This window comes from Vombatus ursinus, unplaced genomic scaffold, assembly GCF_900497805.2.
Source record: "Vombatus ursinus unplaced genomic scaffold, bare-nosed wombat genome assembly UNPS02004704.1, whole genome shotgun sequence".
NCBI lineage: Eukaryota > Metazoa > Chordata > Mammalia > Diprotodontia > Vombatidae > Vombatus > Vombatus ursinus.
Genome location: NW_020944482.1, coordinates 2621433 through 2642726, shown reverse-complemented (window position 1 = coordinate 2642726; position 21294 = coordinate 2621433). Strand labels below are relative to the sequence as shown.

Genomic DNA, 21294 nt, shown 5'->3' with positions numbered 1-21294 from the left:
TTGTTTTTTTAGACATTCTACTATTGCATACTTAATAGACTTCAGTGTAGTGTAAATATAACTTTTATATGCACTGGGAAACTAAAAAATTTGTGTGACTAGCTTTATTGAGATATTTACTTTATTGCAATTGTCTAGAATCTGGTTTATGGAAGTTAGGTGGCAGAGTGGATAGAGCACTGGGCTTGGAATCAAGAAGATTTATCTTCATGAGTTCAAATCTGGCCTCAGACACTTACTAGCTGTTGGACCCTGAACAAGTCACTTAACCCTATTTGCCTCAGTTCCTCATCTGTAAAATGAGCTGGAGAAAGAAATGGCAAGCCACTCCAGTATCTTTGCCAAGAAAACCCCAAAAAGGGATCGTGAAGAGTCAGACACAATTAAACATGACTCAGCAACAATAACAACCAGAACTGAATCCTCAATATTTCTGAGGTATGCCTGTATAGGAATATATTTTTTATTGGAGGCAGCTTTGCAAACTACTACAGGGAAATTATGGTTATAGGTGTGGGAGGTAAAAGTAATCTTTGGTCTTTTGCCAAATGGATATCTGTCCCATCCCCCCCCCCAAACAAAAATATGTAAGGTTGGAAGAATGATAGGTTTCAGAGTGAAGATAATAGGTTCTCTTCTTGAAATGTTCAAGGTAGATAGAGTCATAAGACAGTTTATGATGGAAGACTGGCACTCCGGGGAGGGGGAGAGATTATGGCTGAATATGTAGATTTAAGAGTCAGATTACCAAAGGAATGGATTAGAGAAGAAAGAAGAGTCTCAAGATAGAGTTTTGGGGAAAAACTCATGGTCAACGGGGCATAACTATACATCTATAGATGTATAGATGTCTAGCAAAAGAGACTTAGAAAGAGGGAGTGGGATCAAAGATATATGTATTATGTTGTAAAATGAGGGGGTTGGGTTAAGTATTTGGACTTTATGTTCCCTTTTTAGCTCTAAAGCCTAAGGTCCTGAGATTTTTGGCAAATGGGAGTCCTGTCTCTTTATTGGAGACTGAAGCAAAGAAGAGTAAAATGGTATATGAGGTAGTAATGTTTTGAGATGTAAAATCGGGAAGGAAAGAGTACTCATGTAGCATCTATTTCCTAAGTAAAGTAGAAGGTAACATCCACTACTGGAAGTCAGGGGAAAAGTGAGGGTTAAAAGAAGTTGAGGTAAGAAGGAAAGGTTTTGTAGCAAGATCAAGGGAAAGACTTCAGAAGGTAATCAGGTTAGATATTTGCAGTCATTTTTCTTCCTTAGAGTAGAGGTGTTTCAGTTTAATTCTCCTAAGAATTTAAGACAAAGTCTTTTGTATTTCAAGTTCTGAAAATTCAAAAAATCAGTGAGATTCTTTCTGTCAACTTTTCCAAGGGACAAAGCAATTTTGAATCAAATGGTTGCTGCCCCTTTCTCAATTAGGTCAATATGAAATGATAGGGACCACTCTCTGTTAAGACATAGCGTATTAGATAGAGTTGAATGAGAGAGGCAAGTAATTCTGCCTTGGTAGAAGAAAAATGGGTATCAGATGGATAATTCAAAACATTGCTTCAGATACCTGATTAGGCATATAGGCTCCTGACAATTTTTTTAATTAAACCTGTGATTTCATTGGTGTTGGGAATTCTTAGTGAAGACCTTCCTCCACTAAAGTAGATTGACACCTTTTTTTTTTTAATAGTTTACAGAATTTGAGAGTTGTATAGAAGAATGTTTCTCTCTTTCTCTCTCTCTCTCTCTCTCTCTCTCTCTCTCTTTCATTCACTCTCTCTTCCCTTGAAGGGAAGGAGAACCCTCCCTCACTCTGACCAGCTATAGTGGCTTTTGAATATAAATTGTCTAAGAAAACTTAATTTTGGGCCTCTGGACTCTGACTGCTATTTCTACTGTGTTTCTTTCCCTACATAGGTAATCAAAATAGACTTCTCAGTGGCTACCTAAATTTCCTTAGCCCATGCTGGCTGACATTCAGAAAAAGAGCCCCTGTAGCTACTACTGTAATGATCAACGAGAAAAAGAGCCAAACTCTTGGCCTGACAAAAGTAATTTTCCTTTAACAACCCTTTTGGTGGTGGCAAAGAATTGGAAATTGAGGAGATGCCCATTAATTGGGGAATGGCTGAACAAGTTGTGGCATATGAATGAAATGGACTACTATTTTTCTATAAGAAATGATAAGCAGGTAGATTTCAGAAAAACCTGGAAAGACATGAGCTGACATTGAATAAAGTGAGCAGAACCAGGAGAATATTATACATAGTAACAGCAACATTCTGTGTTGATCAACTATGATAGACTCAGCAATACAGTAATCTAAGATAATTTCAAAAGACTCATGATGGAAAATGCTATCCATGTCCAGAGAAAGAACTATGGAATCTGAATGCAGATCGAAGCATACTATTTTCAGTTTTGTTGTTCTTTTGTTTTTTCTTTCTCATAGTTTTTCCCTTTTTTCTGATTCTTCTTTCACAACATGACTAATGTGGAAATATAACCTATATCAGATTGTTTGCTTTTTGGGGGAGGGGAGAAGGAAAGGAGGGAGGAGGGAAAATTTGGAACTCAAAATCTTACAAAAATGAATGTTGAAAACTATCTTTACATGTAATTGGAAAAAATAAAATACTAATAAGTAAAAAAATTGTTGAGTTCCAAATTGTCTCCCTCCCTCCCTTCCCTACCCCTTCCTTTAGAAGGCAAGCAATTTTATATAGATTATACATGTACAATTATACAAAACGTATTTCCATATTAGCCATATTGCAAAAGAAAACAGACCAAAAAAAACACAAGAAAAGTAAAGAAAGTTTAAAAAGTATGTTTCGATTTGCATTTTAACTACATCAGTTCTTTCTCTGGAGGTAGATAGCATTTTTCATCACTAGTCCTTCGGAATTGTCTTGGATCATTGTCTGACAGTTGATCATTACACAGTATTGCTGGTACTGTGCACAATGTTCTGTTTCTGCTCACTTCACTTTGAAACAGTTCATATAAGTCTTCCCAGGTTTTTCTGAAATAATCCTGTCCCTCATTTGTTGTAGCACAATAGTATTCCATCACAATCATAGACCACAATTTGTTCAGCCAATTGATGGGCATCCTTTCACTTTCCAATTCTTTGCCACCACAGAAAGAGCTGCTATAAATATTTTTGTACATATAGGTCCTTTTCCTTATCCTTTGATCTCTTTGAGATACAGACCTAGTAGTGGCATTGCTGGGTCAAAGGATATGCACAGTTTTATACCCTTTGGGCAAAGTTCCAAATTGCTCTCCAGAATGGTTGGATCAGTTCACAACTCTACCAACAATGCATTAATGTCCAAGCAGCAGCTTTTCAAAAACAGCATAGTGAGTAATTGTGTAGGGAACTTGGAGTTCCATTAGCCTGACAGTCCTTTATTCTAGCCTCTTCTTGGTGCCTGCCAAAGTCTGCACCATGTGGACAAAGTCCTATAGAAACATGGACGTGGAGAATATTATATTATAAATACTATTATAGAGAACCTGCTGTAGGGCTGTAATCTGTAATCTCTTAAGTCCCACTTAAAAGAAGCAGCCTTGCAAGTAACTTGCAGTGCTTTTCCCCTAACTCAACCACTATATAAGCCACAAAATGTTCTCATCTTATCCCAATTACCAACTACACCAAATGTTAGGGGCAAACCTAACTGTTTTATTTCAGGCCTAATATGGGGAGAAAAGGAAGCATCAGTCAGTCAACAAACATTTATTATGTGCCTACTTAATGACAATGTACCAAGTCCTATGCTGAATACTCAAGAAGCACATCATCTAATGGAGAAGACAACTTGAAAACAACTGCATATGAAGAAGATACATACAAGACAAATTTGAAATAATCAACAGAAGGAAGACACTAGAATTAAGGAAGATTATGAAAAACTTCCTTTAGAAGGTGGGATTTTAGCTAACACTTGTCCAGAAAAGCCCAAAAATGGAGACGAGAAGGGAAAAGTTCCAGGCATGGGGAAAACAACCTGTGAAAATACCCAGAGTTGAGCAACAGAGACAGATCAAATCCAAAATCCTCTACTTGATGTTCAAAGCCCTTCACAACCTAGCCTCTTCCTACCTTTCCAGGCTTCTTACGTCTTACTCTCACCACATACTCTTCAATCTAATGCCATGAATTTCCTTGACGTTCCATGAACAAGACACTCCATCTCTTGGCTCCAGATGTTTTCTCTGACTGTCCCCCATGCCTAGAATGTTCTTCCTCCTCATCTCTGCCTCCTGGCTTCCCTGGCTTCCTTTAAGTCCCAACTGAAATCCCATCTCTCACAGGAAGCATTTCCCAACCTCTCTTAATTCTAGTGCTTTCTTTCTGTTAATTATTTCTATTTATCCTTTTTATAACTTACTTGTATCTTTTGCCTCTTTTTGCATCCCCAACACTTAGCAAGTGCCTGACACATAATAGGGGCTTAATAAATGTTGATTGAGTGAGTGAGTGAGTTATCAAGCATAACCTGGACAAAGATCAAGCAAAGGAGAATGAGGAGTGGTCAGAGAGGTAAGATGAGAACCATGAGAGTAATGTCATGAAGATAATAGTGTATCAAGAAGAGAGTGATCAATAGTGTCAAAAGCTACAGAAAAGTCAAGAAGGATGAGGATTGAGAAAAAGGCTGTTCAGTTTGGTAATTGAGAGATCACTGGTAAATATGAAGAGAGTAATTTCAGTTGAATGATGAGATCAGAAGATAGACTGTAGAAACTGAAGAAGAGAAGTGGAGGAACCAATTGTGGACTGTCTTCTCAAGGAATTTAGCCACAAAAGGGAGGAAACATGGTATGATAGCTAGCAAGGATTGATGAATAAAGTGAGGGTTATTTGAGGAAGGAGACATGGGCATGTCTGTAGGCAATAGGGAAGTAGCAAATAGAAAAGGAGAATAGATGAGAGAGTAAAGATGATAGAGGGGATGTCCTAAGGAAGAAAACAAGGTACAATAGCATCACTTGTAGAAGTAGAGGCACTTGTAACTCAATGAACAGTTAACAAAAAGGAAGTTTTATTTGCCCTAATACAGCAAGGATATGTAACAAAGATTCAGTGATACTTAGCTTTTTTGGACAAGAAAGCAAGTCAGAGGGGTCCTGACCACATGGATGCCATTAAGTGACCAGGAAGTTGCCAAGGATGTTAAAGGCCAATCAAGTTCCAAGAAAATCTTTGTTGCCTTTAAGGGAAAACTAATCTATTATAGGAAAACTGGGAACTTTGATCCTATCGCAGCTATCTATATAAGGGCATTTTGTTCTCTCTCCCCCCCCCAATAAAAAAGTAAGCTCTATGAGGACTGGAATGAACATTCAAACTATAATTATAGTAATTATACCCTTATTAAAATCACCAAATAACATAGAAACATTAACAATTAAGGATACATAATAAAAGTTGGATGCAGTGTCTTTCAGATGATTCCTTATCCCTCTCTTATCCCCTTACATAGGCTTGTCCTAGGTCCCAATAGCAACAACTGTGAGTGGCTCCTCCCTTCAATTGCTTTCATTTTCTAAATGCAAAATTTCCAATTTTCATTTTCCATAGTGTCAAAACACTATGTCAGCTCTGGAGTTGCTCTGACAATTGTCAAAAAGACAGTCTTTAGGTCTTGGAGCTACCTGGCTCTGACTTTTTCCTTCTATTTTGTTTCTGCTTCTATAGAATAAATACCTTATTTTCCACATGGTTAAATTTCTCCTGCTCTTAGGGCAATTCTTTACATTGACTCTAGTTAAACAAGTAGAAATTAATGGAGGCCTAGACAAATCCCCGCTACAATTAGTAATGAATTTTATTTTTAGAACCATTTCTGATACAACAGTATTAAATAAATGCAAAAGGGTAAATATCAAGCTTATGTATAGTGGATAATGTACTTCCTTATACATGTAGAGTGATATACTAAAGCATTGAACTGAGAATTCTGGGTTCAAGTACCAGGTCTGCCACTCTTTATGCCCTTGGACAAATTTGTATTCTAGGGAAAGGAGCACTGCTTCTATAATCAGAGGATCTGGGTTCAAATCGTACCTCTCATACTTATTTTCTGTATGTCATTGGACAAGCCACTTAACCTCCTTGGGCTTCATTTTTTTTTTTTTTTTGCTTTTTAGGCAATTGGGGTTAAGTGACTTGCCCAGGGTCACACAGCTAGTAAGTGTCAAGTGTTTGGTCTGAGGCCTGATTTGAACTCAGGTCCTCCTGACTTCAGGGCCGGTGCTCTATCCACTGCACCACCTAGCTGCCCCCGTGGGCTTCATTTTCTTACCCATAAAAACAGGAGTTTGGATAAGATTATCTCTAAGGTCTTTCCCAGCAGGGAAGGAGCAAGAGAAGGGCTGTGGTTAGGCACTCTTTTCTCTAAGTGTCTGAGTATGATACTAGACTAGAATGACATATTTCTTTCCCTCTAAATATTGCTAGTCTAGGGGGACAATATTTTGTGACCATTCCACTTTGATGGTACTTCTTCAAGAAGTCATAGCAATCTGAATTTGTGTGGAGGAAGAAAAGAAAGGGAAGTTGTGCACAATCTTTACTTGATGAATAACTTCAACCATTATTTCAGTGCTAATATGTTTCAGCCACTGCATGTACATAAAAGATCTTCAATAAATGTTCATTTACAAAGTCACAGGATTTAGAACTGGAAAGGATTTAAAGATTAGTCAACCCCATCATTTTATCAATGAAAAAGTCAGAAAGGTGAAGTTGTTGTGGTCTGAGAGGTTGAGACCCCCTCAAAGGCTGGAGAACAGGACAGGGTCATCTGGAATGAATTCACAGACTCAAGCATTCTTTAAGTCAAGGTGACAAAGATTTATTGTTATGCTTTTCAGTGGGCAAGGATCCTTAAGGAACCTACAAGAGACTGAGGATGGAGCTATGGTTTATATGGAAAAAGGCATAGGAAAGGAATGCCAGGGATACCGATTAGGTAATCTAAATGTCCAGGTGTCTTTGGGAGCTATGGATGGGAAAGTACAGGGAGTACACCAGACAAGGAGGGAGATGACAGAGATATGGATCTTGGGAGTCTAGTAGGAGGAAGAGTTCTTGGGCTGGCCAAGGACAAAACTCCTTGGGCTGGGCAAGGCACCCCTCTCTCTCTGTCTTGATGAGAGAATGCTCTGCAACAAGGGAAAGCTTTCTCATAAGACAGCAACTTACTAAGGAATTGGAAGGCTTCCAGAGACATGATCTGAGGGCTGGGGCCTGAGCAGCCCAGCACTCTCTCACCCAGCTTTGTGTAGCTGCACCAGGAAGAGAGATAAGAGTCTTGCTGGGGTCCACGCATAAGTAATTGCTAGGCACAGTGTCCTTGGGCTGGGGAGAAATTGCCAGAGAAAGTGTTTCTGAGACTAGGGAGAAATTGGGGTCCAAGTACAAGCACAAGCACCCAAACGCAAGCACCCAAGCACCCCATCAAAGTGACTTGGTCAAGGTCATACAACTAGTAAGGTATGCAACTGAGTTGAACCTAACAAAATTGAGAGGAGGAAGAAGACTTTCAGTCCACACAATGTGCCTAACACAATATGTATGCCCACGTAAAACAAATGCCTATGTGGGTTGTTTAAAATGAAACTTGAAAAGGGTATGAATAGGTATCTCTGGAATCTAGATCATTTTTCTCCAAGGAAGACTACTGTTCCTACTCTGAAAGGAGCAGAAGAGCTATGGCTAACTAGGCACTTTTCTCTATTCTTTGAGTAGAATGCTATACTAGAAATATAGACATAGATAGATATAGATATAGATATCTTAGTCTCTAAATATTGTTGATCTACAGGGACAATAGGGTCAACATAAAAGCCACTTTTCTGGTCACTAGTCCTTAAGGGAGGAGGGTTGTCCCAAAATTATACCCACTGGCTTGCCCCCTTCCCACCAAATGCTGTTTATACAAAAGACTATCACATACAGTGAATAGTGAGTTAATACATTTTTAGTGTAAATTAAACAGAGTAAAATATGTAAGAGTGAATGAGCCCTATTGATGGGAACAAGATGTCACCTTGAACCAAGAGAAAAAGACTCTCACTCAAGGAGAAATTTCTCCAAAATCTATAGAGAAACAAGCTAGAATTTTAGCTATGTGTTGAAGAGCTGACTTCCCCTACATGTCTACAGCTTGCAAAGTTTATCTCTCTCTCTTTCCTCTTGAATCAGTCCCCCACCCCCAAAATAAAAAGAAGAAAAAAAATCTGGCACCACTTCTCCAGAAATGTGTCTCCCAAAAGCTCTTGTAGCAACTCTACTCCTTAATACTGTCACTCAGCATCACAACAGCATTCTCTGCAACAATTAGAAGTCTGAGTCTGTATGTACAGTCAATAAACATTAAATGCCATCTAGGTGCCAGGCACTGTAGTAAGTGCTGGGGATACAAATAAGAAAAAAGAAAGACAGTCCTTGCCCTCAAGGAGTTTACAATCTAATGGGGGAATACAATACACAAAAGAAACCTAAAAAGTAAAGGAGAAGAGAGAAAGGTACTCTGTGCTGGAAGAGAGAGCCATAAGGAAGAAGTCAAAGAAGTCCAAAATTGGTGCAGCCAAGTAAGAAATGAGATGTCTGAGGACAGGGTCAGTCCTGTTTCCTCTCCTTAAATGCAGGAGTTTATGGCTCTACCTTCTAATTAGAAGGGCAGAGAGTAACAAGGTTGATTGGATCTTGCAAGATGAGGAGATATCCCAATGATAAGATTACTGAGGGCTTGGTGCCCAAGAAATCCCAAATGAGTGCTGCCAAAGAAGTCAAAATGATTTTAGCCCAGTGCTGCAGGGTAGGAGAAGACATCTCAGCACACACAGCAGCATACAAAATCCCTCAAGCTTGGCTGGAAATCTAAGTTACACATATATTCTGGAGCAGAGGCAAAATTGAAGTTAAATGTTACTTTGAATCTCTTCCATATGAAGGAATGAGTAGTCTCATCCCTAATAAGGTAGACTCTAATTGAAGGTTTCTCAACTTTCTGTATACAATTCATATAGCTATGAACTAAAATGTGTCTCATCTGTGTTTACAAAATTTTTTAAATTGGTAAGACATCATTTTCATTGAATTGATCCATAAATTCAAGCCAAATGATCAATCTAATAAATACATGTAGACAAAATAAGGATATTATAGGGATTTAGAGTTATCTACTTCAGTCTTGTTCTACATAGGACTGCAGAACTAGGGTTCATAATAATAATATGTCCATTATCTTACTTATTCTGCTATTTACAATCACTTGGACGTTGGCCAAGTCACTTAATTTTGGGGGGGCCTCAGTTTCTTTTGTAAAATGAATAGGTTACACTAGGTAATCACTACTGTCCCTTCCAGGTCTAAATCTAAGATCCTGTATACAAAGAGGAAATTGAGGTTCCAGAAAATCACTTGTCCCAACTCCCACATCTAGTAATCAGCAGAGCCAGGAATGAAACTCTAGGCCAAGTGATCTTTCTATTATATCTTTTCTTATTAAGAATAATAATTTCTTAATTGGGAAAAAATTTTTACAACCAAGTAATCAGCAGAGTCAGGAATGAAACTCTAGGCCAAGTGATCTTTCTATTTTATCTTTTCTTATTAAGAATAATAACTTCTTAATTGGGAATAAATTTTTACAACCAGTCTCTCTGATAAGGGCCTCATTTCTAAAATATATAGAGAATTAAGTCAAATTTATAGGAATACAAGTCATTACCCAATTGATAAATGGTCAAAGGATATGAACAGGCAGTTCTCAGATGAAGAAATTAAAGCCATCTATAGTCATATGACAAAATGCTCTAAATCACTATTGATTAGAGAAATGCAAATCAAAACAACTCTGAGGTACCACATCACACCTATCAGATTGGCCAAGATGACAAAACAAGAAAATGATAAATGTTGGAGAAGATGTGGGAAAATTGGAACACTAATGCATGGTTGGTGGAGTTGTGAAATGATCCAACCACCTAGGAGAGCAATTTGGAACTATGCCCAAAGGGCTATCAAAATGTGCATACCCTTTGACCCAGCAATACCACTTCTAGGGCTATATCCCAAAGAGATCATACAAATGGGAAAATGAACCACATGTACAAAAATATTCATAGCAGCTCTTTTTGTGGTGGCAAAGAATTGGAAATTGAGAGGATGCCCATCAATTGGGGAATGGCTTAGCAAGTTGTGGTATATGAATGGAATGGAATGCTATTGTGCTATAAGAAATGATGAACAGGTTGACTTCAGAAAAACCTGGAAAGACTTGTATGGTCTGATGCTGAGTGAAGTGAGCAGAACCAAGAGAATGTTGTACACAATAATAGCCACGTTGTGTTATGACTAATATTGATAGACTTAACCCTTCTCAGCAACACAAAGATCTAAGACATCTCCAAAGGCCTTGTGATGGAAAATGCTATCCACATCCAAAGAAAAAACTATGGAATTTGAATGCAGTTCGAAGCATGCTATTTGCTTTTTTTTCTCTTCTGTTGAGTTTTGTTTCCTCTTTCCGGTGGTTCCTCCTATTGATTCTAATTTTTACTTACAACATCACTAATCTGAAAATATGTTTGATAAGAATGTATATACATAGCCTATATCAGATTGTGTGCTGTCTTGGGGAGGGTGGTGGGGAGGAATGGGGAGAAAATTTTGAACTCAAAAGCATATGGAAGTGATTGTTGATAAATCAAAATAAATTAATTAATAAAAAAAGAAGAATGCCTTCTTAGCACAGAAAGATAAAGAGATACAGACAAAAAAGAAGGGGGAGGAATATGAATAGGTGGCAGCAGCAACTATTATTCCATGGCATCAATTATTGCCAACAAGGGAGCATTTCCCCCTGGACACCAGTGGAAGGAATGTTGTCTTACTTTCTCTCTGCACAACCCGCATTCACCTTTCCTATTTATTGGGAATGGAATATTGAGCACAGAGGGCATTTGGAGCCCTTGAAGATATCTATAATATGGTTGAAACTAATCTAAAGATTCCAGTCTCACACAGTCACCAGTTCTCTAAAAATATTGGAAAATTTGGAATTTTCACTAATAACTACCTCTCTTTGGAAAGGAATTGATTGGTCCCATTGGTAATGCTGAGAAACAAATTATCACTATCTGAAAGAGACGGAAGATATGACCTCGCCCAGGTTCCTGCCTCTAGCCTGGACACTCCTAAAGCAACACCTGTAGGTGAGAATCTTCCTGTTTGCAAAACCCTTTTACCAGAGGTTCTGCTACGTTGTAATCTGTACCAGAATCTTTGCCAAGATTTTTTTCATGATTATTAACCTTAAATCCTCTTGCTGCAGTTAGAATCTTTTGTTCAAGTTTTCAGTTAGGGCAAAGAACTAGTTTTCCCTTAGCTTTTATATTCTAACCTTCAGGAAATTGAATATAGTTAAACAATTGTTCATGAGTTTTCTCTTCACTGTGCTAACCATTCCAATGTTTTTAAAGAGTTTCCTCAGAGGCCTTATTCAGTTATTCCTATAAATATAAATTGAGCGAAGACTGATGAGGAAAGCTGGTAACAACAACAAAAGGTTGTGGGGTTGGGTTTTTTTTTCCTATTGTGGGTCCAAAAAGAGAGGATCAAAGAAGAGACAAGAAAGCTGTTCAAGGTGGATAGATAACTGACAGAACACAAAGCTGCTTAAGTCTTATTTTGCTTCTGTTTTCTCCACCAAGGAGATTACCTTTGTAGATACTATTAGTCATCTTTGATAGATCCCAGAGGACCAGAGAGGTACTGTAGAATTAAAGAAAGGTAAATATTTTCCCAATTTTCAAAAAAAGGAAAAGAATGAGTCTGCCAATGAATTATCTAGTGAGATTGGCTTTAATTCCTAACAAAATTCTAGCAAGTGTTATTAAAAGGACAGTTATTGAAAATCCAAAATAAATAAATAAACAAATGAATGAATGAATGAATAAAGAAATAAACAAATGGATAAATAAATAAATAAATAAGGAAAGATAACAAAGAGGATGGTTTCATTAAGAACAGGTCATGCTATACTATCAATCAATCAGTGTTACTATCAATACTACTAGACTTATTCCCTTTTTGGACACAGTCATAAGACTAATGCAAAAACAGCCTGACATGGTAGATAGAATATTGGGCTTAAAGGTAGGAAGACTTGGGTTCACAACTCTGCTTCTAAAACTGACTAGCTATGTAACCTTTGAAAAAACCACTAAACGGTTGGATTTCTAGGGATAGAGCCCTAAAATTTCTCTATTAAATTATAGACAGATTGATGGAGGGAGTTCCCAAGTTGGCAAACTCATGAATCATTTTCCTAAGAGGTTGAGACATCAAAATACTGCAGTGATTACAGCTTACCTACATTTTAGCAAATATTTGACAAAGATTCTCATGTTGTCCTTGTGAAGAAAATGAGATGTAATCTGTGTAATAATTTAATAAGAAATATTCAAAACTGGTTTAATGGCCAGACCCAAAAGTCAATAATGATTCACTGTCAACATACAAGGTTTCTATTGTGGTGGCCCAGAGATTTGTGCTTGGCATTGTGCTATTTGACATTCTTATCAATGAATTAGAGAAAGATAACATTGGAATGGTTATCAAATTTGCACATAAATAAACCTTTGAAGGAAAGCTAATACATATTGATAATCTAGATTAAAAAATATCTTAATAGACTAGTTTATTACACTTGAGTTTGAAAAATTGACCAAGATAGCAGAGATATGACTAAATAGTAGTTCACTTGGAAAAACAAAAGACATGGTGATTTTAGTGGAATAGACTTCAAGTACTCAAGAAAGCTAATTAGACATCATTAAGGCTACCTAAGAAGGTAACTGTTCTATTGTGAGACTCTAGTGAGACCACTTCTGGAGTACTGTGTTCTTTTTTGAGTATCACATTTCAAGAAGGACAATAATAATCTGGTGAATATCTAGAGAAGGGCAACCAGGATGGTAAAAAGTCTCAGGTTCATTTCATATTAGGAGCAACTAAAGTAAATGGGGAGGTTTAGAAAAGATTTTGAGGGGAGGAGGGAGAACTATCTTCAAGTATTTGGAGGACTGTATCTTGGATTAGGATTCTTGAAACAAAGAAAAATTTCCTAACCATTATTTGTCCAAAAGTAGGATGAGTTGCATTGTAAGGTAGTGGGTTCTTCATTAGCAGAAGTCTTCAAACAAAAGCTGGATGCCCCTTGCCAAGTATGCTAAAGAGGGAATTCTTATTCAAGTATGAATGGGACTAAATAGCCCTTAAAGTCATTTCCAAGTCAGAGATTCCATGATTTCTTTTTAAAATTTGGGAGAAAAGTCTAATATTACTCTAGGGTTATGAAGTGACTTACCTGCAGGAAGGAAAGTGCTATAATAAAAAGAACACTGGACTGAGACTTAGGAGATCTGAATATGAATCTCAGTTCTGTTCATTAACTGCTTGTGTGTCCTTGGGAAAATCATTCAACCTCTCTGATTTTAATTTCTTTATCTGAAAAATAGGTATAATAATACTTGCTCAACCTACCTCATTGGGATATTGGGAAAAATCAGGAAGGAAATAGTTAAAATTAGTCCAATAGCTAGTTATTTTTAAAACAATTGGTCCCAGTTGTTTGGTAGTTTTATTTTATTTTGTTTCATAACTTATTTTAAGGATGTATTCATGATGTAATATAGGGAACACTGAATTTAGAGCTAGGAGACTTGAGTTTAAGTCCTGAGTGTGTCACTGTCAGATAGGTGCATGATGCTGGACATGTCACTCACATTCTTGACCCTCCATCTGTAAAAAGGATTCTAATAATACTTGCACAATTGACCTAACAGCTCATGTAAAAGAATCAAGTGAAATCATGTTTGCAAAATACTTTGTAAACCATAAAAAGAGCTACATAAATATAAGCAACTAGCATTATTCAACTGATAGTCAATTGCTACTGTCAAAGATATTTGTGCATTTAAATAGCTGGGGCAGCTAGGTGGCACAGTATATAGAGTTTTAGGCCTGGAGTCAGGAAGACTCATCTTTCTAAGTTCAAATCTGGTCTGACATTTACTGTGTGACTCTGGGCAAATCATGTAACCCTATTTGCTCTATTTCCCTCAGTTTCTCATCCATAAAATGAGCTGGAGAAAGAAATGGCAAACAAAACACTCCAGCATCTTTGCCAAGAAAATCCAAATGGGATCACAAAGAGTGGGACACAACTGAAAAATGACTGAATAACAAAGAGCCTAAATTTCTGTTCAGCCATAAGTGTGCCAAGAAAACTCTATGTCAACTTGTAGAGTAGAAAAAAGCCTGTCTTTTCTCATCTTTACCAATGTCAACCAGGAATCTGAAAGCTGCCTAAGTAAGAAGCACTAATTTTCTCTTCTGGACTTATTTCAGTCCATGTCCATGTCTATGTAACATAGAAAAAGGTACTTGGGTGGGAGTGGGAAGTCTGCCAACCAGCTCTGATGACTAATCAGTTGTGTCATCTAAATTGTCTAAATGAACAAAAAACAGATTTACTCTTGGCTTTTCACTTTGACAGAGTCAAATATGATTCCAACACAACTATTGAAAAATAAAAAGTTCAGTCAAACAATTAAACTCCTTTTGAATCATCTTTTCCTCAAAATTGAATGGTTATTTAATTATTGTCTGAATTTCTTATTTGATCATGTGTAAAGAAAAACTGAAGAAACCAATTGTTTTGATATAACAGTTCTCTGACAGCAGTTCTTTACTTGGCTAACTGAATGAGCTTTTTTCTTTTGTTGGAACTGAAGATTTACCTTTCTTATACCACCAGTTTGACTTTCTCCTTCCTACTGCGAAGGACATATAGCTACATTAGGAGGAGGAAATCTTTCATCTGTTATGGGAACCAAATTTTCTTACTTCTACATAAACCTTATGAGGGTTTTTCTACACAACTATACCAGTTATAACCAATGCTTATCCAAAGGTCACAACATTCAGGTCCAATGAATTGTGTGATAATAAATATATAATCTTAGTTCTAGAAAGGATGCTGGAAACTATTTAGTCTATTTAGCTCCTATTTCTCCAGATGTTTCATTTACATTGTCACAAAAGTCTTAGTGGGCTGATAGATGAAGAGAAAGAAGCATAGGGATCAAGACAGGGAGAACAGTTGTGGTACATGGAGCATCCTAGATGAAAGGAAATTAGCTCCACATGCCATCTCCATTTTATCCCCTTTGGATTTCACAGGGTAATCAATTCACCAATTGCCAAGAACTTCAAGAATTAGGAAATGAAATGGACAGAGTGGGAATGAGAACAGCAAGGAGCTGAGAATTCCAAAGAATCCTGATGGAAGCCTCAAATCAGGGAATTCTGAGGTAAGTACTTATCAACCTAGATAGAGAATGAGAGGAAGAAATTTCCCTCTTCCTACATAAGGGATCACTTTTACATCAGCTTTAATCACAAGAATGCCTTCAACTGGAAATAGTTTCCTGGGACAGAGATTCTAAAACATCCTTTTTGTCACCTCCTCCAAAATTGTAAAACTCAGGTTGTGAATTCCTCCTGAAAACTCCTGAAAATTCCTCCTGAAAACTGTACTCTGTCCTACTGGATTTTACACTATGGCTTAAACGGTGATGTATTCAATTGCAAATGGCTAAGTTAATGTGACGCCAAAATTTTAAAAATTCAATTGATTATTAAGTAGCTACTATACAAGCCCCTCTGCTAAGTGCTGGAGAAAGATACAAAGACAAAAATGAAATAGACCTTGCCCTCAAGAAACTTATGTTCTATTGCAAGGCCATGACATGTACATAGTTAAGTAAATACAAGGTAATTTAACAAGGGAAACCTTGGGCAGCTAGGTGGCGTAGTGGATAGAGCACGGGCCCTGAAGTCAGGAGGACCTGAGTTCAAATATGGCCTCAGACCAAACACTTGACACTGACTAGCTGTGTGATCCTGGGCAAGCCACTTAACCCCAATTGCCTTTAAAAAAAAAAAAAAGAAGAAGAAGGGAGACCTTTGTGGGCCTCAATGAGCATTGAACAAGATGATTACTAAGACCTACGCTCCTGTGAAATGTTTTTAAGGACCTCACCTGTAAATTATAGTTTGACTGAATCCTAGCCTTACTTTGTTATTAATCGTGCAAATCTATTTGCATGTAATATGTCTATATAAGCACCACTGCTGGCATAGATGATTAAGTCAAAAACATCTTTGATGTTCTAATAAATGGCAGCAAACATCAACATTTTTAAGTTGAACAATTTTGTGAGTGGATCCTCCTCCATGTTGAATTCTATTCAGTCAGCCTGAATTGGAGGCAGCTAGATGGCATTCCTGACTTCAGAGTCAGGAAGACCTGAGTTTGAATCCTGCCTCAGACACTTTGTAGCTATGTGACACTGAGCAAGTTTCTGAGTTTCAGTTTCATCATCTATAAAATGAGGAGGTTGGACTTGAAGAACAAAAGCTGTAAACCTAAGGGTTCTAAATCTGTAGTCCTGCTCTCTTATGTTCTAATCATAATAGTTTATATCTGTATCCATCCTTACACTTTTACAAAGCCTATTTACACCCAAAGGCAATATGTTCTAATAGAAAACACATTTCTCTTAGGTAAAAAGGTTCTGGGTTTGAGTCTTGCCTTTGCCATCTTCTAGTTATGTGATCTTAGACAAGTTATTTTATCCCCTGAGCCTAATTTCATTATCTATAGAATGCGTGAAAATATTTGCACTAATAATGATAGCCATTATTTATATAGCACTTCAAGGTTTGTAAATCATTTTACAAATACTATCTTATTTTATCCTCACAACCACCCTGGAAAGTAGTGCTATTATTGTCCCTATTTTACAGATGAGGAACTGAGGCTGAGAGATAAGTGATTTGTCACATGGCTAGTAATTGTCTCAGGATGGATTTGAACTTTGTTTTGGCTTAAGCACTATCTAAGTTCTTAGTAAACCTTAAAAGCACCATGTAAATGTGATACATTTTTATTATCACATGATTCTCATTAACAGCCCTGTGAGGGAAGTGGGACAGATATTACTATTCTCACTTTATGGATAAGGAAACTAAAGCTTAGGTCCACAAAGTAACTTACTCAATGTCACACGGCTAGAAAAGAGCTGAGCCTGGTTTTCTCTTCACCATACTATGATGATCCCCATCATAAATGACTGTAGTGACCATCTAGTCCAGTTCGCTCATTTTACAGATGAGGAGAAAGAACAGGGTGCTTTGGAAAGCATACATGTGCTATTTGGCAGCAGATGGTCTAAGTTCAAATCTCAGCTCTGATACTTCATGCCTGAATAGCCTTGGATAAATCTTTAACTTCTCTGGACCTCATTTTCTTATCTGTAAAATGAGGAAATTGTACTTGGTGACAACTAAGATCCCTTCCAGCTACAAATCTATGAATCCATCGAGTCTATAAACTGAGGTTAAGTGGCTTGTCCAAAGTCACACAAGTAGCAAACTTGAACCCAGGGCCTCTAACACTATTTGTACTTTTCCACTGAATTCTTTGTGACTCCCCCCTTGGCTGCTCTCTTGATGACTGCTATTTGCCAAAGATCTAAATCAGACTTTAAAAGCTGCCTGTCCTGAGACAGCTACAGTTTGTAGCTATAATCAACTGTTGTTGTTTCGGTTTTTTTTTTTTAAATGTTTCTACAGAAGAATTCTAAACTTCCAGCTGTTCTTTCTCCAATAAACATTGGTTGTTTATTGCCTTGTTGCATGTTTCACAAACATTTGGTTCACTTAATTTAAACAGTATCCCCCAAATCATTGTAAAGATAATTTAATTATACTACTTACCTGTCTGTCATATGATAATTCACATTTAATTCATTGATTAAAAATATATTTCTGAGTTTTTACACAGGCAACTTCTTTATCCAGTGGAAATTTTGGAACATAGACAAGAAACCTGGGAGTGTTTAACTTAAGCATTTAGTACTTAGTACAAATCTTGTATTTACTCATACTGTATACAATTCAGAGAGTCATATTATGAAAGAGACATGGATAAAGTAGAGTCTTTCCAGAGAAAGATGATTTGAGTTGTAACCATTTTAAATGAATATCTATTAAAATAACTAGAAATGTTTGACTAGAAAAAGAGACGACAAGAGAAGCATAATCATTGTCTCCAAAAACTTGGAAGTCAGACATTTGGAAGAGGAATTAGGCTTGGTCTGCTCAACCCCATGGGGACAAACCAGAATCAATAGGCAGAAGTCACGGGGAGGGGGTTTAGGTTTAATGTAAGAAATAATTTTCTAATAGTAATTTTTACATAGCAGAATAATCTGCCTTACAATTATATTCTAAGTTCCCCTTTCACTGGATGTTCAAGCAAAAGCTGTATATGTCAAGAATACTCTAGATGGGATTCCTGCACTAGGCAGACAAAATGACTACAACTCTTTGTGGACAGAGCTTCTATTCTAAGCTTCCAAGCTCCTCAAGATCCTTTACAAAGATTGATCCCAGTGGGGATTTCACTGTTATATATATATCAATCACGTTCAGTCCCTAACCAATAAGATAGCAATATCAGAAGCCCAAGCCAGATGTAAAGCATTCCCTAAGGAATTGGAAATTGCCTAAGGACCAGCACTTTAAGGGGCTTTGTGCTACTCTAGGGACCAACAAAGTTGGTTCAAGGAGAAAAAGATGGAAGGGAAGAAAGTATCTTGATCAGATGGTGCAAATAATAAAAAAATAAATAAATAATAAAAAGGACTTTAAGGATTATATTCTATGCCATCCCAAAGTAAGTAGAGCCAACCTTTTCACCTTCCACAATCCATTTCTTTATTGCAGGGCAGGTGCCTATCTGCAATAGTAGAGGGAATTTCCTCATGGAAGAGTTCCCTATTAAAAAAACAAAACAAAACAAAACAGGGTGTATTGGGGAAGCTAGAGAACAGTGTGATTTGATTTGTTCCTGTACTGTGGGTAAAGGTCAAAGACTAATGGCACCTGAAAACAATGACCACAAAAGGTCACAGCTACTACCTTGGATACTGAAAGGTAACAGGAATTGAAATGAGCTCCACCAGGGAGAGGCACATACTTAGATTTCTGCAGAGGCACTATAGCAGCTGACCACATAGGGAAATGAGGATAGAGAAATTGTTAGATAGGAATGAGGTGACTTCTAGCCGAGATGGAGGAACGATAAGTAACAAAATGGCACAGCTCTTGGAAAAACTACTATTGAAAGAATAAAAAAAGAATACCAAAAGTGCACAAGAAGACTTGATAAGAATGGTGTTACTAGCCTAGGAAACAGGATCTTTGACTAGATTTGCACTGCTGAAGTAACTGTGGTATCCTGAAAAGCACACACATGTGATGTGGAATCATATGACCTAAAGTAGCACAGTGCCTGATACATGATATGTGTTTAATAAATGCTTATGGACTGACTGACTTGTACAACTTAATTTACAATATTGTTGTGATGGGATTGGCATAATACTTATGAAACATTCTGTAACTGCTATGTGAATATTAAGATCTCAGCTTTGTGGCCTCTATAAGTTTATTTTATTTTTCCTGTTCATCTTCAATGAGATCAAAATATCTATGAACAAATAACCTTGGGTTATTGAAAGGAAAGAAAGGAGGCATCCATGCTGGGTCTAGGAATCCCCCTGGAATGTGAAGAGCAACTGAGAGACAGTTGCCACGTCTAAGCAATCATGAACTTGGCCAGGCAAAGGACAAAGAGAAAAAAGGAAAGAACTCTACCCCCAACCAGGGGGAATGTTAGGGGATTGCAGATGTTCAACAATACTCCTGACTTCATTTCCTTAGAGATGGGAATTGGGGTGGGGACAGTGGAGCGAAGAAGGAAGAGAATTCTATTCCTATTGGTTCAGTTGTCTCAGTATGAAACTGATAGATTAAGTACGGACATTTTATGGAGTGTAAATTAAATCCCTTGCATAGTTTGTTTTTATTTTACACCAGTTTCAGTCTGGTACATAAACACAGCCAGAGCTCTTTCTATGACATAATAACTAAGTGTCCCACTTTTTTCTTTTTCTGCCATAGCCAAACCCAGAAGGAGGCAGTTGCAGACCACTGGAACTATTCCTCCACATCTGGCTTTGTCCTCACCAGTCTTTTCAACCATAGTCCAACGCATCTATTCCTCTTCAGCATTGTTGTGTTGATCTATGTCCTTGCTATGACAGGCAATGTGGCCATGATCTTTCTGATCTGGGTGGATTCAAGGCTCCATACACCCATGTACCTCCTGCTCAGTCAACTCTCCTTCCTAGACATTTTCTTCACCTCAGTCACAGTCCCCAAGATGATCGTGGGCTTCCTCTATGGCTGGACAAGCATCTCTTTTGGGGGATGTGGAGCCCAGATGTTCTTTTTCATGTTCTTGGGAGCAGCAGAGTGCCTGCTCTTAGCCCTCATGGCCTATGACCGCTATGTTGCCATTTGTAACCCACTCTGGTACCCAATACTAATGAGCAGGCAGGTCTGTTGCCTTATGGTAATCGCCTCATGGCTTGGTGGATCACTTAATGCTTCCATCCAGACAATTCTGACCTTACAATTTCCCTACTGTGGCTCAAGGAAGATTGCCCACTTCTTCTGTGAGGTGCCCTCCCTGCTGCAACTTGCCTGTGCTGACACAGCTGCCTACAAAAAAGTGCTGTTTGTTACAGGTGTGGTAGTGCTGCTAGTGCCCATTGCCTTTATCACTACCTCCTATGCCCTGATCCTGACTACTGTGCTTCAGATGAAGTCAGCTGAGGGGCTCCACAAGGCACTGACCACATGTACCTCCCACCTGACAGTGGTCAACCTTTTTTACGGGCCACTCATCTATACCTACATGTTGCCATCCTCCTATCATTCACCAGGACAGGATGATATAGTGTCTGTCTTCTACACAGTCTTCACACCTATGCTGAACCCTGTCATCTACAGCCTGAGGAATAAAGAGGTCTCAGGGGCAATGAAGAAGGTTATAAGGAAGTGTGCAGCCACTAGAAATGTGTAAGAACTCAGGGAGAGGAGGATATTTTATTGATTGGGATCCATTAATCATCTATACAAGGCAAAGAACTGATCCAGGTTGTATTTGAAAGTCCTTTCCAACTCTATGATTCCAAAATTCTAGCTTGTGATTCTAAGATTTTATTCTAGGCTTCTATCTGTGATTCTAAAATTCTATCCTAAGATAATATTCCCCTGGGTGAAGAGTTCAA

General features: G+C 37.8%; 1 protein-coding gene across 1 annotated transcript; it reads left to right on the top strand.

Annotated features, from left to right (window-relative positions):
- The first annotated feature begins 11178 nt into the window (after positions 1-11178).
- Positions 11179-21086, top strand: LOC114027065 (olfactory receptor 2Z1-like). The gene is made up of 2 exons (XM_027840900.1): positions 11179-11231; positions 20120-21086. The coding sequence occupies exons 1-2, from the start codon at positions 11179-11181 to the stop codon at positions 21084-21086; spliced, it is 1020 nt and encodes a 339-aa protein (XP_027696701.1).
- Positions 21087-21294: the final 208 nt, after the last annotated feature.